At 40.1% G+C, this 16,734-nt stretch overlaps 1 protein-coding gene across 1 annotated transcript in view; it reads left to right on the top strand.

Annotated features, from left to right (window-relative positions):
• Positions 1–16,734, top strand: part of LOC137502160 (ATP-binding cassette sub-family G member 1-like) — a 285,436-nt gene that overhangs the window by 256,175 nt on the left and 12,527 nt on the right. Inside the window, exons 2-4 of the mRNA XM_068229153.1 lie at positions 4,346–4,463; positions 7,730–7,919; positions 16,036–16,181. Of these exons, the coding sequence (XP_068085254.1) occupies positions 4,346–4,463; positions 7,730–7,919; positions 16,036–16,181 (454 nt within the window). The remainder of the gene's footprint in view (positions 1–4,345; positions 4,464–7,729; positions 7,920–16,035; positions 16,182–16,734) is intronic.

Genomic DNA, 16,734 nt, shown 5'->3' on the forward strand with positions numbered 1-16,734 from the left:
TCATGAAAATTAGATCAAATCTTGTTCGCAGCACTTGGCAAAATTCAACTCGTCTCCCTAGAATACTCACCACTTTCTACTGGAAAAAGATTTTTCCTAACCACTAATCTTTGTTCAATACATTAAACGGTTTGGCCTTTTAATTAATTCCTTATCTATATCCCCCTTAAAGCTTTATAATCAGGGAATTTAAAACATGAAGTATATGCAAGAGGATAATTTTATCTACAATGTAGTATGCAGCACGAACGAACCATTTTGAAAAATGTCACAGCCAGTACAGCACACACTACACAGTATGAATTACTCGTTAAAGACTGCGCATATAGTTCATACTTCAATAACACGGCTGAAATAGCACTTCTTATCTTTTAAACTCAACGTAAACAAACATAACCATGTGCGAACCATACATCACTCACGACCACCACGAATTCCACCATTTTCCCGCCAATCGAAAGGAGTTAGGAATTGGAATCATTTATAAAGGGAAATGTTCCATAAAGTATTAGTTCTCTATCTGTATTTGTATTATATTTATCTTAGGTAAGTATGCCTGATTCTTTCGTTCTGTGTTCAATATGTCGGAGAAGTGTTTTTCCAATTTTTCAATTGGAATTTATGCATTCCTACGTTGATATATCTTTTTAAGTATAATGAAAGGATCGCTTTTTGCGTCCTCGGCTTGTTTTATGGGTTCTTCTTCAAAATAAATCTAGATAAAACGAAGAACGAAGCAAATAACTTTTAGAAAAGGGGAAGAAATTCAATAAATGACATTATATTACTAGAAAATGAACCTTTGGATTGTGTCAAAAAATTTAACTATCTTGGAATAATATTACAGATAACCACCAAATATTTCAGCATGCATCTCGCAGAAAGGACAAGATTCGTATGTGCTATTTATAATATTAAGAATTTATTTAACATCCCTTGCACCAAAGACAGCTATGACACTTTTTGAAACTACAGTAACTCCTCTAATTATCTATGGGCTCACTCTCATTTGGGAGAAACTAACCATCTCTGATCTTAAAAAATTTAAAATCTGAAAACAAGATTCGTGGAAAGAGTTATTGGATCTGGAAAATTTGCACCAAACAGAGTGATCTACGCCCCGAAATGAGAAGTATTCTTCCTTAGAAGAATTAAGGATCAAAAAAAGGTAAAGCAGAAGAGATAGACTACAATTTCTTTGGGACGGACGCAATGATATACAGGGACTGGACCGGAAAGAAACCAAATACAAAGACATGCTATCACTAGGCTAGCGATACATGGATTTCACCATAAACTATGAGTAAACAAAAGTTTCATCGAGCAAATTATCAATGTATTTGCACATTATGCGGCCATAAATGTGAACAGTATTACTTTACGGTTTGAAAGAGTAGAACAAAATCCCTATGCTTTAACAGCACGGAAAATTAAAAGAATGTATCAAATGCCCTTTCGGACGCACCTTTCCATTAATAATAAAATGTTCCATAAATTTCTAGCTTCTTTGAAATTAATTAACGAGGCTGACGTATTTGAGCACCTTCAAATACCACCGGACTGAGCCTGGATCGAATTTGCCACGTTTGGGTCGGAAGGCCAGCGCCTTAACCATCTGAGCCACTCAGCCCGGCAGACTTACACTGATATGGAATCTATCACCCGGGACACAGCCCTAAATGCAAATCGATGATGATTGACACAGAATGTCGATATACGTTTTACGAATATGGAGATACTTGAGGCAGACTTTATGACTAACACTGTATGGATGGATGATAATGTATTATTATTATTTTTATTTGCTGGAGCCATCGAGTACCACATTAAGTTTTGTTACATTTGGCAGTGAACTTCGCTTTCTTTTTAGACCAGAATTCACTCTTTCTTTCTGACGTTTGTTCGTCTCGGTTTAGCCCGTTCGTCACTATCTTTTTTCAGAAGAGATCTTGTCAAAGGCGTCTTCAGGCTTGATTTGTGATATTTAGTATTATTATTACTATTATTTTTAATATTATTACTGCTTGCGTACTGGATTATTTCACCAGTCCCTATTTCTCGATGGGTGCAGTATTTTTGCATCCATCTCCTGGCACAGGTCAGAGCAAACTGTGACTTACACTGAATTAATTAATTAATGTTATTTGGTTTACGTCCCACTAACTACTTTTTCGGTCTTCGGAGACGCCGAGGTGCCGGAATTCAGTCCCACGGGAGTTCTTTTACGTGCCAGTAAATCTACCGACACGAGGCTGACGTATTTGAGCACCTTCAAATACCACCGGACTGAGCCTGGATCGAATCTGCCACGTTTGGGTCGGAAGGCCAGCGCCTTAACCGTCTGAGCCACTCAGCCCGGCAGACTTACACTGAAGTCTCAGTCCTTTTTTGTTATTGGCTGTGAGGCTATGGCAGCTGCTGAGGTATGGGAAATGCTGAATAACATTCAGAGCACAACTAGTGCGTTTTGATGATGTGAGAGGGGCTATTCTTACGGCAAGCTGTGCCGCATTGGCACGTTATTACCCAATGAGGAAAGCAATGGCAAATTATCTCATTTCTCCTAATGGCTTATATGGCTCATTATGGCGCCAGCAGCGATTTTCTTACAACCACATAACCTTTGGTTGTGCTATCTGAGGATCCAACCACCCTTCAAGATGAAGATGAAGTAAGCGTTGTGATATCATCTATCCACCCTTTGATACACTGTGGGTTACTTTAACCGCTATCACCGGGCGAGTTGGCCGTGCGCGTAGAGACGCGCGGCTGTGAAGCTTGCATCCGGGAGATAGTAGGTTCGAATCCCACTATCGGAAGCCCTGAAAATGGTTTTCCGTGGTTTCCCATTTTCACACCAGGCAAATGCTGGGGCTGTACCTTAATTAAGGCCACGGCCGCTTCCTTCCAACTCCTAGGCCTTTCCTATCCCATCGTCGCCATAAGACCTATCTGTGTCGGTGCGACGTAAAGCCCATAGCAAAAAAAAAAATCTTTAACCGCTTGCCCCCTTATTTTGAACAACTAATTATCGGGAATCTGAAAAAAGATTTCGAATTGCTTTGCTGTTTGTAGTTGTTACAGCTGTATATTGCACAAATACTCCCTCTTCCAATCATTACAGTTCATTGTATAAAACAAGTCGACGTATCAAATAAGTGTTAGATACCAGTAGTTCAATCTCTCAGCTGTTCACACGCAGTGTTAGTGTCCAACTCACACCACTAGGAGGTGATAGGGAGCGCTGTCGCATGTTTTACGGAAGAGTTTCCGCTATTACCTTTATAAGCTATTTGCTATTACTGCCTAGGGGCTGCCTGGCCGAGGCGATAAAGGCGTGCTCGGCTCGCCCGGAAGGACGTGGGTTCGAATCCCCGTCAGGAAGTCGTAAAATTTAAGAAATGAGATTTCCACTTCCGGAGGTGCATATGGCCCTGAGGTTCACTCAGCCTACACCAAAAATGAGTACCAGGGTAATTCCTGGGGGCAAAGGTGGCCGGGCGTAGAGCTAACCACTCTACTCCATCAAGTGCCGAGGTTACGGATAGTGGAAGCCTTTACCTTCCACCCCTCCACGGGCCTTCATGGCCTGTAGGGAGATGACTTTGCTTTTTGCTATTACTGCCTAAACTCTTGGTACTGTGTAGCAACCCTGTTATGAACAACAAGTGTTTGCTTCTTCATTGAAGCGATATACAGGGATCACAATTCAACGGCAAAAATTTAGGAATGAATTCCTCATATAGAAAAACAAGTATGGAAACATGGGTCCGAAAATTATAATTGAAGCGTTGGCCTTTGCTTTTCCACCACTTATGCCTCACTTTTACATTTTAGTGACACGTAAAGTCGACCTTGTATTCGAATAGTGATGATGAGCCAACTTTCAGTACACGCATTGTGGCAGCCTATTAAGACAGTACGCGCTACCCCAGGCATTATTCGTCATATTCGGTACTCAACGCGAAGACGATCAAAGAACTGTGTTTACGGAAGAGGAGGCCACTTTGAACATTTCATCTGATGCGTGAATAAGTGTTCCAGTTGGCGTTACAGACGTATTCAGTGTCCGACTGCACTAACATTAGTAAAAGTCGCATACCTCTGTAATTATACATTTCTGGACTGATGTCATAAAAACTGTTTCCTTTTTTCTACTTGAGAAATCCATTCCAAGTTTTGCGGTTGACTCTTGTTACTTTCTGTATATCCCATAGCCAGAAATTCAAATATGTAATGTTTGAGTGTGTACTTTTTACTATAATATTATTTTACTCTTAATTCTAATGTATTCTGATTATTATTTTCACTTTATATATGTATGGTCTTTTCTTTTCATTTTTAGGACGGAAACACATTCTCAAATCAATCAGCGGTCATTTTCGAGCCGGAGAATTGTCCGCCATTTTGGGTCCATCTGGGGCTGGCAAGAGTACGTTGATGAATATCTTAATGGGCACACTGTAAGTACACTTAGGTTAATTATACTTAACTAGTGGTCCACGCTGCCTTCGCAAGGGAACATGTTTCTCTAAAAAAATTATCTTTATTTTCGCCCAAGCTAGTTCTATGGCGTTTAAATCGCAGTCAGTTCCTGTGATGGGCCTGCAGTCGTCGTTGATGTAAAATTTGTAAAATAAAAGGTGTATCCTGTGATAAACAGGGACATTTGGTTATCCAAAGAATATGATTGAATATTAATTTAATGGAGTTATTGCTCGGAGTAGTTAACTCCTTTAAAAGAATTATTACCTAGATCAGGGCCTCTCAAACGCCCAAAATCTCACGAGTACAAATGGAGGCGCAAGAGCCCCGAGCACTGTGCATCACTCCCCCTCGGCTCGACTCGGACCAACGCTTCGTCTCTGGGCTACTCGGCTAAGCTCGGCTCAACTCGTCTCAACTCGGCTCGGATTTGGAACGCTACGGAACAAGTGAGGAAGAGGGAGACAGGGAGAACGAGCGAGACAGGCGTGGGGAAAGAGAGACAGCGCTATTGCTCCAAATCGAGGAGTGGGGGGCTGCACTCTGGTCAACCAAGCGCAGTCGTCATTTGCACCGTGCACAGTGCATGCACCAAGCGCATGCACCCTGAGAGGCCCTGATCTAGGTACTAACTTACTTCTTTAATACCTGCCATGATTGAAAAGTCGAGAATAAATAAAAGGCCTTGCCTAACATAATTGAAACCACCGTCACAATAAACAAAATGTGGCTTGCAAGAGCTTCATTTAATTTATTTTTTAAGTTTTTGAAAAGATATGTTTATGTAAAGAACTAGCTAATGTGCCGTGCTTCGCTACGGAATGAGCAGGCCGCAGAGAGCCATGAACACCCCTCTGCCGTATTCCGTAAAGTTTGCACACTGCTCATTCTAATCAGCGCCTCAGAGTAGGGATCGAACAGCTGGAATACTATGATGAACCAGTGTGTTACGTACAAACAGTTATCGGAAAATTTATAAACCAGAAGAATAGCATGCTAAAAAAAGAAATGACCAACGATAAAGGAATTTAAAAATATATTTTAGGCCCCTTCCCCTGCCAATTCATGCAACGTGCATAACATTATTTATAGTCTTAGACTGTAATGCCTTATTCCCTGACTTAACATACCGATTTTCATTCAATTCTGTTCACCCATTTATTTCGTGGCTCAGCGTTAATATGGACTCAGCAAAACAGTAGAAAATCATTAATTTATCATTTATCTGAGCCGGTACGGTAAACATATACGCCCTATAAGGCATAAATGATCGGAAATTTAATTCTATATAACTTTAGTTATGTAGTGTTTAGAGAGAGGGCCACTAATAACATAGATATTCGAGAATTGCATTTTAGGCTTTCCCTAAATTGCCATTTCACTCAGTGTGAATACAATTATTTATAGCCTAGATTATAGTGCCTCATTCCCTGACTTTACATACCGATTTTCATTAAATTCTCTTCAGCCATTTTTTCGTGATGCCCGTACATACATATAGACAGACAGAAATGAAAATCCACAGCCGGTTTCCAGTCATTCGACCGGGCCAGGGATGGAATAAATGAAGCCCCCATCTAGCGGCGAGGATAGGAATTTTGCCGGCTTCCGAAGCCTGTCATACTCTTCTATAGCCAGACAGACATGATGAAAAATTAAAAAATCATTTGCATGTGACTGTGGACAATTCCTATACAGAAATACCATTCTTTCTAAATTCTGAACAATGTATAGACAAACCTCTTATTTTATACATACACTGGCTGACAAAAAATGTTAAGCACCCAGAAGGAGTGGTTGAAAGTGAATGAAACTACATATGCTGAATGACCAAGTGCCTTTATTGAACTGGTTACAATATGGGATGAAAGAGACAAGGCCATTGGCAGTTATAGGTGGAATGTTGGCGCCAGGTCAGTACTGTCTCGTACACTTCACACCCCTACCCCATCGGCCGCAATGTGAATGTCCTTATGCGGTTCGGAATGGTGTCAAACAGCCTTTGGATCCTCTCCTGAGGCAAGTTCGTCAGCGGTTGTTGTAGCTATCCCTACAGATCCCGCAGGTTGGTACTGGGACGGAGTCACCTTCCAGTCATCCCGCACGTGTTCAATAATGGAGAGGTCCGTGGATCTTGCTGGCCACGAGAAGACCTCAACACGCTCTAGGCAGTCCATAGACACGCGTGCTGTGTGTGGAAGAGCATTATCTCGTTGGAACACTGCCCCAGGGTGCTGTTCCATTAGGGGTAGGACGTGCGGGCGCAGACTGTCTGTCACGTATCGCTGTGCCGTCAAATTCTGCCGAAGCACTACTGGAGGTGACCTGAACGCATATCCTATGGCTCCCCACACCGTGATGCCAGGGATTACACCTGTTTGTCTTTCCAAAATATGGGCAGGATCTACTCTCTGCCCTCGACGCCGCCAAACCCGCACACGATGGTCATCGGAGGTTATGGAGAAGTGGGACTCATCACTGAACATGATACGACACCAGTCGTCCTCTGTCCATGCCTCCTGGGCAAGGCACCACTCCACACGCAGGCGCTGGGTGTTCTGGTGTCAATGGCAACAGACGCATGGGGCGGTAGGACTCCGATCCGGCGGATGCGAGTCGTCGAGACCCTGTGGGGGAACTCATAGGATATTGTAGAGTCTCCAGTACATGTTCACAGATGGCGGGTGCTGAAGTTACGGGACACAATATTATTGGCACACCATGCGACGGTCCTCCCTCGGGATGGTGTTTCTTGGTCGAGCCGAACCTGCACGACGTGACTGGGTGCCCTCATGTACCCGTTCAGTCCTACATCAGGCCACTATGACATCTGAATAGCCCACATGCCTGGCAATTGAACGATACGGCCAACCAGCCTCATGCAGTCCCACAACGCGGCCTCCGTCAAATGCTGTCAACTGGTAGATAGGCTGTCTAACGCGTCTGCGAGTCATCGCGGGTGCTTCGTACTGTACGTAGTCCTCTCTGGATATGTTGCTTAAGTGTTTGACTCACAGCAGATGACTGGTAACTGGGCGTTCTACACATTACAGATCCTTGCAAATCTAACCATTTACTCACATATCAATGGCATGCATGTATACCGAAATGGGATAATATTGGATCACTGCTTCTGGGTGCTTAACATTTTTTGTCAGGCAGTGTATGTTGATGTAGAACTGAGAAAAATTTAAACATTTGTGATCATTTCAGTTTTCAAAGGCTCGCTCACTCTTTTTTTCAGGCACACCAATGTTACGGGAAGTGTGTTGGTGAACGGTCAGCCAAGAGATGTGAATAAGTTCAACAGACAGACCACCTACATCATGCAGGAAGACCTGCTACAGGATCACCTAACAGTACAGGAGTCGATGATGGTGGCCGCAAACCTGAAGATGTCTCACAAATGTAAACGAGAGGAGAAACTAGAAAGGGTAAGGAAACTTATTGTTCAAATGAGGTCATTAGCTCTCGGTACACAGGGCGGTCGGAATTTACCGAGCAAAGTCACCACGGTGCAAAAGCTTGCATAAAAATAAGCAAAATTAAGGTAGGAATCAATACTCCATCACCACAATTGTAACCTCGGTTAGATTGTCACGTGAACATTTTAGATCCGTATTCATCTACGTGAGTTACTTTTGCTGTTAAATTAGATTTCCATAACTCGAATAATATCATTCTCTCGGATAACGCTCACTTCTGTATTCACCACAGAAATTATTATCTCTGTTTACGAAAACTAAATTTTCGTTCGCATCTGAATTTGAACCTTAATTTTTTCGTATTGACGCACGAAAAATAAATGACTACGTGCTGTTTCCATTATTAAAAATGTAAACAACCATTTAATTACATAATAAATTATGTTCGTTATTGACCAGAAGCGGAGAAAGAAGTCTAATATGACGTTCCAAGATAAGCAATTGTTATTTAATTTGTGGAAGAAACATTAACATTATACGGAATAAGAAAACAAATTACAGACTATAAATTGTATATTCCATGTAAAGAGATTAAATTATGTTATAAGAATTGAATCTATGTATAGTATAATACGGAACCAATATGAAATTTATAAGTTGTATATTTCATTCAATAATAAGGGAATATTCCTTAGTTCTTCATTAAAAAGTCTTCCAGTCGTGTATCATACAAGTTAAAAACTACTGTATAATAGAGATACGTGTTGGGAATTCCAGGTTATGTTTGATCATGGATAACAGCGACGAAGCTTTAGATAACCTAAGATGTGTTTCAAAATAAGTGCCATAGTAGTCTTCAAAGTGCGCAGCGCGTTATTTTTATCCACCTAGGACGTTTTGTTGCATAATCTTGTTTATAGTCCTCGTCGCTGTGATTTTCTCTTTCAGTTAAATATTCCGGATGTCTAGGAGCTGCTATCTTGAAAGATTTCCCGGGGTACGATGCGCATTTGTATCCCTGAAATATCACTATAAAATTTGTCAAAAATGGAACATAATAATTGCTTTTACACATATCAAGTGAAAGATCTGCGGCAAATTAAGAAATACCGTTGTTATTTGAGAAATATGAACACATACTTTAGGCTTGTAGACAGGACTTGTTTATGTCGTACCAAATACAGTAGAGACAATACACGACACTTACGGATTTCGCCTTGCTAAAATGGGAGACAATTCGACGGTGGCGCTCCTAGTGACTTGACCTGAACAAATCGCGCTAAATTCAAATATCAATGGAAATGTATATACGGAAATGGATAAATAAATTACGTCTAGAAAGAAAGTGGTATTGAGATATTAACTTCGAAGTTGCTAAAGCAATTCTGGATAAATGAATGAAGAATTATTTAAAAGGTTATTATTCAAAGACTGAAATTAGACATATAAACAAGGTGTGAAATGGACTGCTGTGAAATGGCTTGATCTTTTATTTATGCATTACTTTTTTAGCTTTAGCATACCTGCCTGAAATCTTATGGTTGGATTTGTCTTTTTTCCTCATTTAAAAACAATGTATCATCACATTAAGACATTTGTCAATAAAAATATCGGCACATTCCTTACACATATGATGCATTGAATTAACATTTATTACGGTATAATAGCTGGACAATTTTCCTCTTAACATGAAGCCTACTAACAGAAAGAAAATCTATAAAATCCCGGCTTTAATCTGAGAAGAGGGATAAAAGAAAGAAAAGTTTGAAAATGTTGTCGATAGTGATGCTTTGAGGAATATTTACGTACAATTAGAGTAAAAATGTAACATACCCTTGGCTGTATAGTCGAGGATTTTTAAAGTCGCTGGCCTGGAAATGATCTGAACAGATCTTACAATTCTTACACAAGCGTAACGTCCCTTCTTTCTTGTACACTTTATCCAAATCGCTTCTGTGACATTTCAAAACCCACAGATCACACCTACAACAACACATCGGTATTGAAGGTTAACTGCTGCACTATACAATAAAATATGCGAATTATATTTTAAGCCCGTTAAAACATGGGTCGAGCAAGTCAGAAGATTATGAAGTACTATAATAATCTCTGTCACTGGAAGAATATATATGCATACACAATATTACTTACATGTTCTTGTCACGAGGGAACCTGAAGAACGAGCGCGCATTTTTCTCTACTTCGTAATTACTGCAGCCAAACACAGCACATACCTTTCCCCTCTTGTTGAGAGGAGATATCAAGGAATGACACACGCTACTATTTAATTATGTCAACTCACTGAAAACGCATAAATAACACCAAAAACTTCACACAAAAATACACGTGCTCTTATGACAGAATCAGTACCGTTCAGGTCTATCCGCTAGAGTGTGCTCCAATAGCTGTCCCTCGATATCTCGCTCAGTGTCGTGTATTGTCTCTACTGTATTTGGTCGTACTCCGCTGCTGGTGCCGTCTTTTGTTACTTTCTTCAGGTCCAGGGCTAGCACCGTGGAATGGGAGTGCTATGTCTGTGGATTCTCATTATCTTTGTCCATATGATTAGAGCGGCCAGTTCCAAGGGGGTGACACTTCATAGGGAGCGTCCGAAGCAGTTCCGAGATGGGCTCCTCAATCTCCGCCAACTAGTGAAAACTAAAATGCTCTTATAGAGGGTTAATTTAGTAGGCAGTGGTTGGCATTACACATTCAGTTGCGCGGTACAGCAAATTCAAAACACAACACTGTTATCGTTGCGCGTGAAGGGAACTTGGTCGTACGGTAAGTAATAACTTGTGTCTAGCGCCTGACAATGTGAAGCCACTCGGCTGCGCTCGGGTGAGATCTGTCGGCTATACTCGGCCGTGCTCGGGTAACATCTGTCGACTATATTCTATTGGCGCACATTAAGATAGTAATGGAATATCAGTGTCCAAATATTAGGCAATACCCTCGTTACAATTACTAACTAGTATATTTGTTATGGACTTTGCAATATTGAACTTTCCGATAGCAATGGGACACCAGTATTCAAATATTACTACAATATGATAGAAGCTTGAGACATGTCTCGGCATGAGAGATGTCGACAGAGATGCACTGGGCGTTGAAGTCAAGCTGGCTAAGAAACTACTGTGTATTCTATTCAAGGGATTGCCAACATTTTATAGAATAGTCTCCCGGTTTCGTTATATTTCACTTATTTGCTAACTGGAAAGCAGGGGGCAAAATTTACATTAGATGCCATTGAAGCAGTCAAAGAACATGGTTTTCAAGTTTATACGAGTTACTTTACTTCGCACCGACACTTCTAGCCCTTTTCTATCCCATCGTCACCATCTGTGGGAAGGAAGCGGTCGTGCACTTATTAAGGTACAGCCCCAACATTTGCTTGGTATGAAAATGGGAAAACACGGAAAACCACCTTCAGGGCTGCCGACAGTGGGGTTCTAACCACTATCTCCCGAATACAAGCTCACTGCTGCGCGCCCTTAACCGCACGGCCAACTCACTCGGTGGTTTTCAAGTTCTTCGAATAGTAACCGATAATTAACAGGTTAATGTTTCAATGTTTGAAACATTATGTGGGGGACGTGGTACTTTTGAAGCATGAAATAACACATCCATCCGATAATGGAAGGTCACTATTTCTTTGTTATGAATCTAGTCATCTTTTGTATCGCTTCTGACAATTGTCTCTGATTTTCTTATTGCAGCTCTGCATTACCTTCCTCGAAATGAATGACTAAACTGCTCCAGTCTCAAGAAAGACAAATTCACGAGAGAAATATAATGTGACACTTGTAATGATGGGCTTCCACAGTTGTTTTTAGAAATATTTTTAAAGCCACTTTTAATTAACATTGTCACAAATTATTTACAGAAGTGCGAGCTATTTATAAAATTCAATAGAAACCTCTCAACAGGAAGATTTTAAAACTTCAGTGAAATCTATGAAACATACGCAGCGTTAATGTAACTTTTTATTCATTTGCCTACTTTCAAAAACCTTGGCATACTGGAGTTGCATGGTTGATTTAAGAAGGTAGTGTATTAATTAAGATTTGTAAATATCGGTGTGAGCTATGATGGGATTTAAGATTAAAATAATGTCTACGAACTGTGCGCATTTGAAAGTTGAGAAAGTAGGGCAATGTAGGGAGCTTAACTGCAAACGTGGTGGGTGATTGTCGAACAATTAGCTTGTCGACACGGCTGACTTGATGCGTCGCTCTAGGGCGCAGCGAGGGATCCAGTCGGCCGAGTTTCCGACTACCATCAGCTGCTTATCTGCCGGCCATGTTGTATTTCATAGGCCACGGACCGAACTTAGCCGAGTTACTCCGAGTGGCTGCACATTGTCAGGCGCTAGACATAAGTTAAGTAATAGTGCTTGTTAGACGAAACTTTGTTGAGATTCTTTCGCATTGAACAAGATTTTTGATCCAGTTTTTTGAGAGTATGGAGTGAAATTACAATTATACGCGTTCTTAGTGTGAAGAAATAGTATTATGATCATGAACGTATTTCAAATTGAACTACCTAGCTGTTGCGAGTAAACGTGTGTGTGGTTGTGCTTCTTACCTGCAGTTTGGAATAAAATTCAAAATATAAACTGTGTGCATTATGCTGTGTTTTACTTATTCCTTTCTCCTGTTTTCCATTCCCGTACATAAAAGTCGTGGGAAGGGTTTAGCGAACGAGCGAAAGAATGAGGTTACGTTAGATCGTGATTTAGGCAAATATGGGCGTTTTGGGGTTTTATATGAATTGCATTAACATTTTCAGTAATCAATGTTGCATTTATTATTTAATAAGTGTACATTAAAATGCGAATGGTGAAACAACGATACAAGCTGGCATTATAGCAGTATTGCCAACATACAAATACGATAATTGCAATTTGCTTTTCAAGTAAAAGACACGAGAGAAGCTTTAGATACAACTTTACTACCGAAATGCAATCATTATCTCTATCACAATTAAAATTTTAACAAAGTAACAACTGTTATTATCAAGTTTATTACGAGGTATTATCGTGGTATTTATTTCCTTATGTTGGCGGAGATACAGGGGCCACTATAGCTTCCATGACCTGTTTTCTCAGTGAACTATATTATACAGGAGTGACGGATCTATTTCTCTTATATGATCCTTGGCCAGTTCAAACAGAAAAATGGAGGTCAACAGAAAAATAGCATGATCCCTGAACCAATAAATATTTTTATTTTTGTTCGAACGAAAGTAGCTCGATCCCTGGACCAATAAATCACTAGTCCATAGAATTCTTTTTATGTACAGTACATTGGCCATACCATTTTGTCGCCTATTAAATATTGCATATCGCGATACAATTCAGGAAATGATGTCATTCACAACTAAAGCAATGAAACGAAAGCAAAGAACTTCAGTGAACACAGACATCACACACGAAATTGTTGAAAGTGTAAGACAAAAGACAGACGTGTGTCACTGTAAGCGTAACACCAAATGTACTTGTAAAGTGGTAAAGTACGTATACATAATATTCTCCATAAATCAAATATTTCTTTATTTGCCGCAATTTTTCACTTGATATGTGTAAAAGCAATTATTATGTTCCATTTGTGACAAATTTTGTAGTGATATTTCAGGGATACGAATGCGCACTATACCCGATTTCCGTTTTACCGGCCAACCTTTCTCCGTTAAAATTTTAAACCGAGATAATACCCGTTATCCGAGATAATGTTGTTGAATACAAATGTAACTGTTATCTCGGTTCTTTTTTAGGTGTAAATCAAGATAAAAGCTTTTATTCGCGTTGGTGAAATGTTATCTCGGTTTTCTTAGCGTTTACCTTGGTTTAAAGCTACATAAACCGAAATAATTGTTAAGTTTGTATTCACCAACAACATTATCCCGGATAACGGGTATAATGTCGGTTTAACATTTTACTGGTGAAAGGTTGGCCGGAAAAATGGGAAATCTAAGATAATAGACTTACAAGATGGCAGCTTGTAGACGGCTTGAACATCTAATTGAAAGAGAAAATCACAGCGTCGAGGAATATGATCAAGATTATGCAATTAATAAACGTAGTAGGTGGATAAAGAACGTGCAGCATACTTCGAGGACTACGACGACACTGATTTTCAGACACATTTTAGGTTATCTAAATCTTCAACATTGCCAAGTGTTATCTATGATCGAACATAACCTGGAATTCCCATCACATAGGTAAGCCTAAGATGAATTCTTGATTATATCTTGTACGCTACACGAGAATGACTTTTTAATGAAGAATTAAGGAATACTGTCATATGTTTTTAGTGAAATACACAATGTATATGCTATAATTTTTCTTATTCTCGATGATGTTAATGCTTTCTGCCACCAAATTCAGCAACAATTTATTTTCTTGGAAAGTCATATTAGGCTTCTTTATTCGTTTCTGGTCAAGAGCGAACATAATTTATGAATTATTTGCAAACCCCGAATGGAATCAAAACTTGTTTACATTTCGATAGTGGCGGCAGCACGTAGTCATTTGTTTTCCCTGCGTCAGTATGAACAATTTAAGGTTCAAATTTAGATTCAAACGAAAACTTAGTTTTGGTAAACCGAAATAATACGGTGAATAAAGAAGTGAGGGTTATCCGAGTTTTCAAAACAAAATCTAGGATAAGGCAAAAGTAACTGACGATGATGAATATAGGCGTTAGTGTTTAAGTCATATGAAACTTAAGTATGTAAAGCTGTCAAAAAATAAGGCTTCATAATGTTTTTTCCGCTACACGGAAAAACATAGAATCATGGATATGTTTTTGAACTTGGAAGACTTGAGAGCGAGTACAGACATTTTTATTGTTCCCCTCTTTCGACATACTTTGACTCCACCCACAGGGAAGATACTTCTTCTTCTTTTCTAGCCTATTTCAATCCACTGTTGGATATAGGCCTCTTCCATATGTTTCCATCGTCTTCGGTCTTGAGCCACTTGGAACCAGCGTGTTCCAGCCAACAGCTTTATGTCGTCGAGCCATCTCTTCTGGGGTCTTCCAATGCCTCTCTTGTGTTCCCATGGTCTCCAGTGAACAATCCTAGAGGTCCACCTGTTGTATTCTTGTCGAGCTACGTGTCCTACGCCTTGCCATCTTAGTCTTGCTACTCTCTCTAGGATGTCTGTTACATTAGTTCTTCTCCTGATGTCCTCTGAATGGATCTTATCCCTAAGGCTGATCCCTAGCATCTGTCGCTCCATGGCTCGTTGTGTTCGCTGAAGCTTGCGAGCACTTTCCTTCGTCAGAGTCATCGTTTCCAGACCGTAAGTAGCAACTGGCAGCACGCACGTATTATAAACCTTGGTCTTCAGGTTAACTGGAACATCCTTGATGGTGAGGATGAATCTTAGTTTTTGGAATGCTGTCCAACTCTTACCTATTCTGCGAGGAATTTCTGCACGTTGGTTGTCTTTTCCAAGTTTTATCTTGTGTCCAAGATGGATGTACTCATCGACAGCTTCTATATATTGGTTTCCCATTTTAAGTGGTTGACTGTCTGGGCTTAGTATTTTCGTTTTATTAATGTTCATTTCCAAACCAATCTTAGCAGAGGCAGTTTTTAATTCTTGGATCATGTTTTCTACCTCATCTAGATTTTCACTTATGAGCACAATGTCATCGACAAAACGCAGGTGGTTCAAATATAACCCGTTGAATTTTATTCCTTTATTATCCCAATGAAGGGTTTTGAATACATCTTCCAATGCAAGGGTAAACAGCTTTGGAGAGATTGTCACCTTGTCGAACTGCTTTGCCAACTGGGATTTTATTGGTGATGAGGTCTTCGTCCACTCTGACTACTATTGTTGCTTGATCATAAATGTTTTGCAGGAGCTTTATATACCTTGAGTTTATCATTGCATTTTGAAGTGCCTTCATGATTGCCCAAATCTCCACTGAGTCAAAAGCTTTTTTATAATCAATGAAGGCCAGATGAATGAGCGTATCCACAAATGAACGGTAGGCTAGTGAATTGTGAGAAAAAGAAAGACATTGTGGACCTTGCAAGTGTTGGCTGTTCAATGACCACTGTTGTCTGTCGTCACGCATACTTTAACATCCGAAATCTTGTTTTGCAGGTGAACGAAGTCCTGGAGATGCTGGACCTGAGTGCATGTAAGGACACCCGCAGCGAGATGCTGTCTGGAGGACAGAGGAGGAGGTTGTCTGTGGCTCTTGAACTGGTCAGTAACCCACCCGTCATCTTTCTGGACGAGCCGACTACGTGAGTACCTTAACAACTATTGTAATGACTGTATAAGTCATACCTAACTGACAAGTGATGGATAACAAAGATGTTTTAGGTCTAAATTTACATTGTGTGCTGCCATTTTCTACTAAGTTGTAGAGTTTCGGTCTCCGAATTCCAAGAACACTGGTTCAAACTCCAATTTTTAAACGCAAGGAAAGAAAGAATTCCATTCGATACTGCACGTTGTACGATCTTTGCGATCTTTACGATCTCTGGTGACACATTCGCTGTTTAACCACAACATTAAGACAACCATAAATCTCTCAACAGAAATTCCTCGTTGAGTAGAATGGGCAGTCTAAATTGATGATGATGATGATGATGATGATGATTGTTGTTAAAAGGGGCCTAACATCGCAGGTCATCGCACCATGATCGTGTAAATTGATACGCAAGCAGATAAAAGGGCGTTATATCAACAGGTGTGCAAACACGGCAGTTGTGGTTTCGCGTTTAATTTTAAAAATCCATTAAATTCACCAAATGAAAGTAAACTACACCAAATAAAAATAAACTGCAATAACAT

Source organism: Anabrus simplex, chromosome 9, assembly GCF_040414725.1.
Source record: "Anabrus simplex isolate iqAnaSimp1 chromosome 9, ASM4041472v1, whole genome shotgun sequence".
Classification (NCBI taxonomy): Eukaryota; Metazoa; Arthropoda; class Insecta; order Orthoptera; family Tettigoniidae; genus Anabrus; species Anabrus simplex.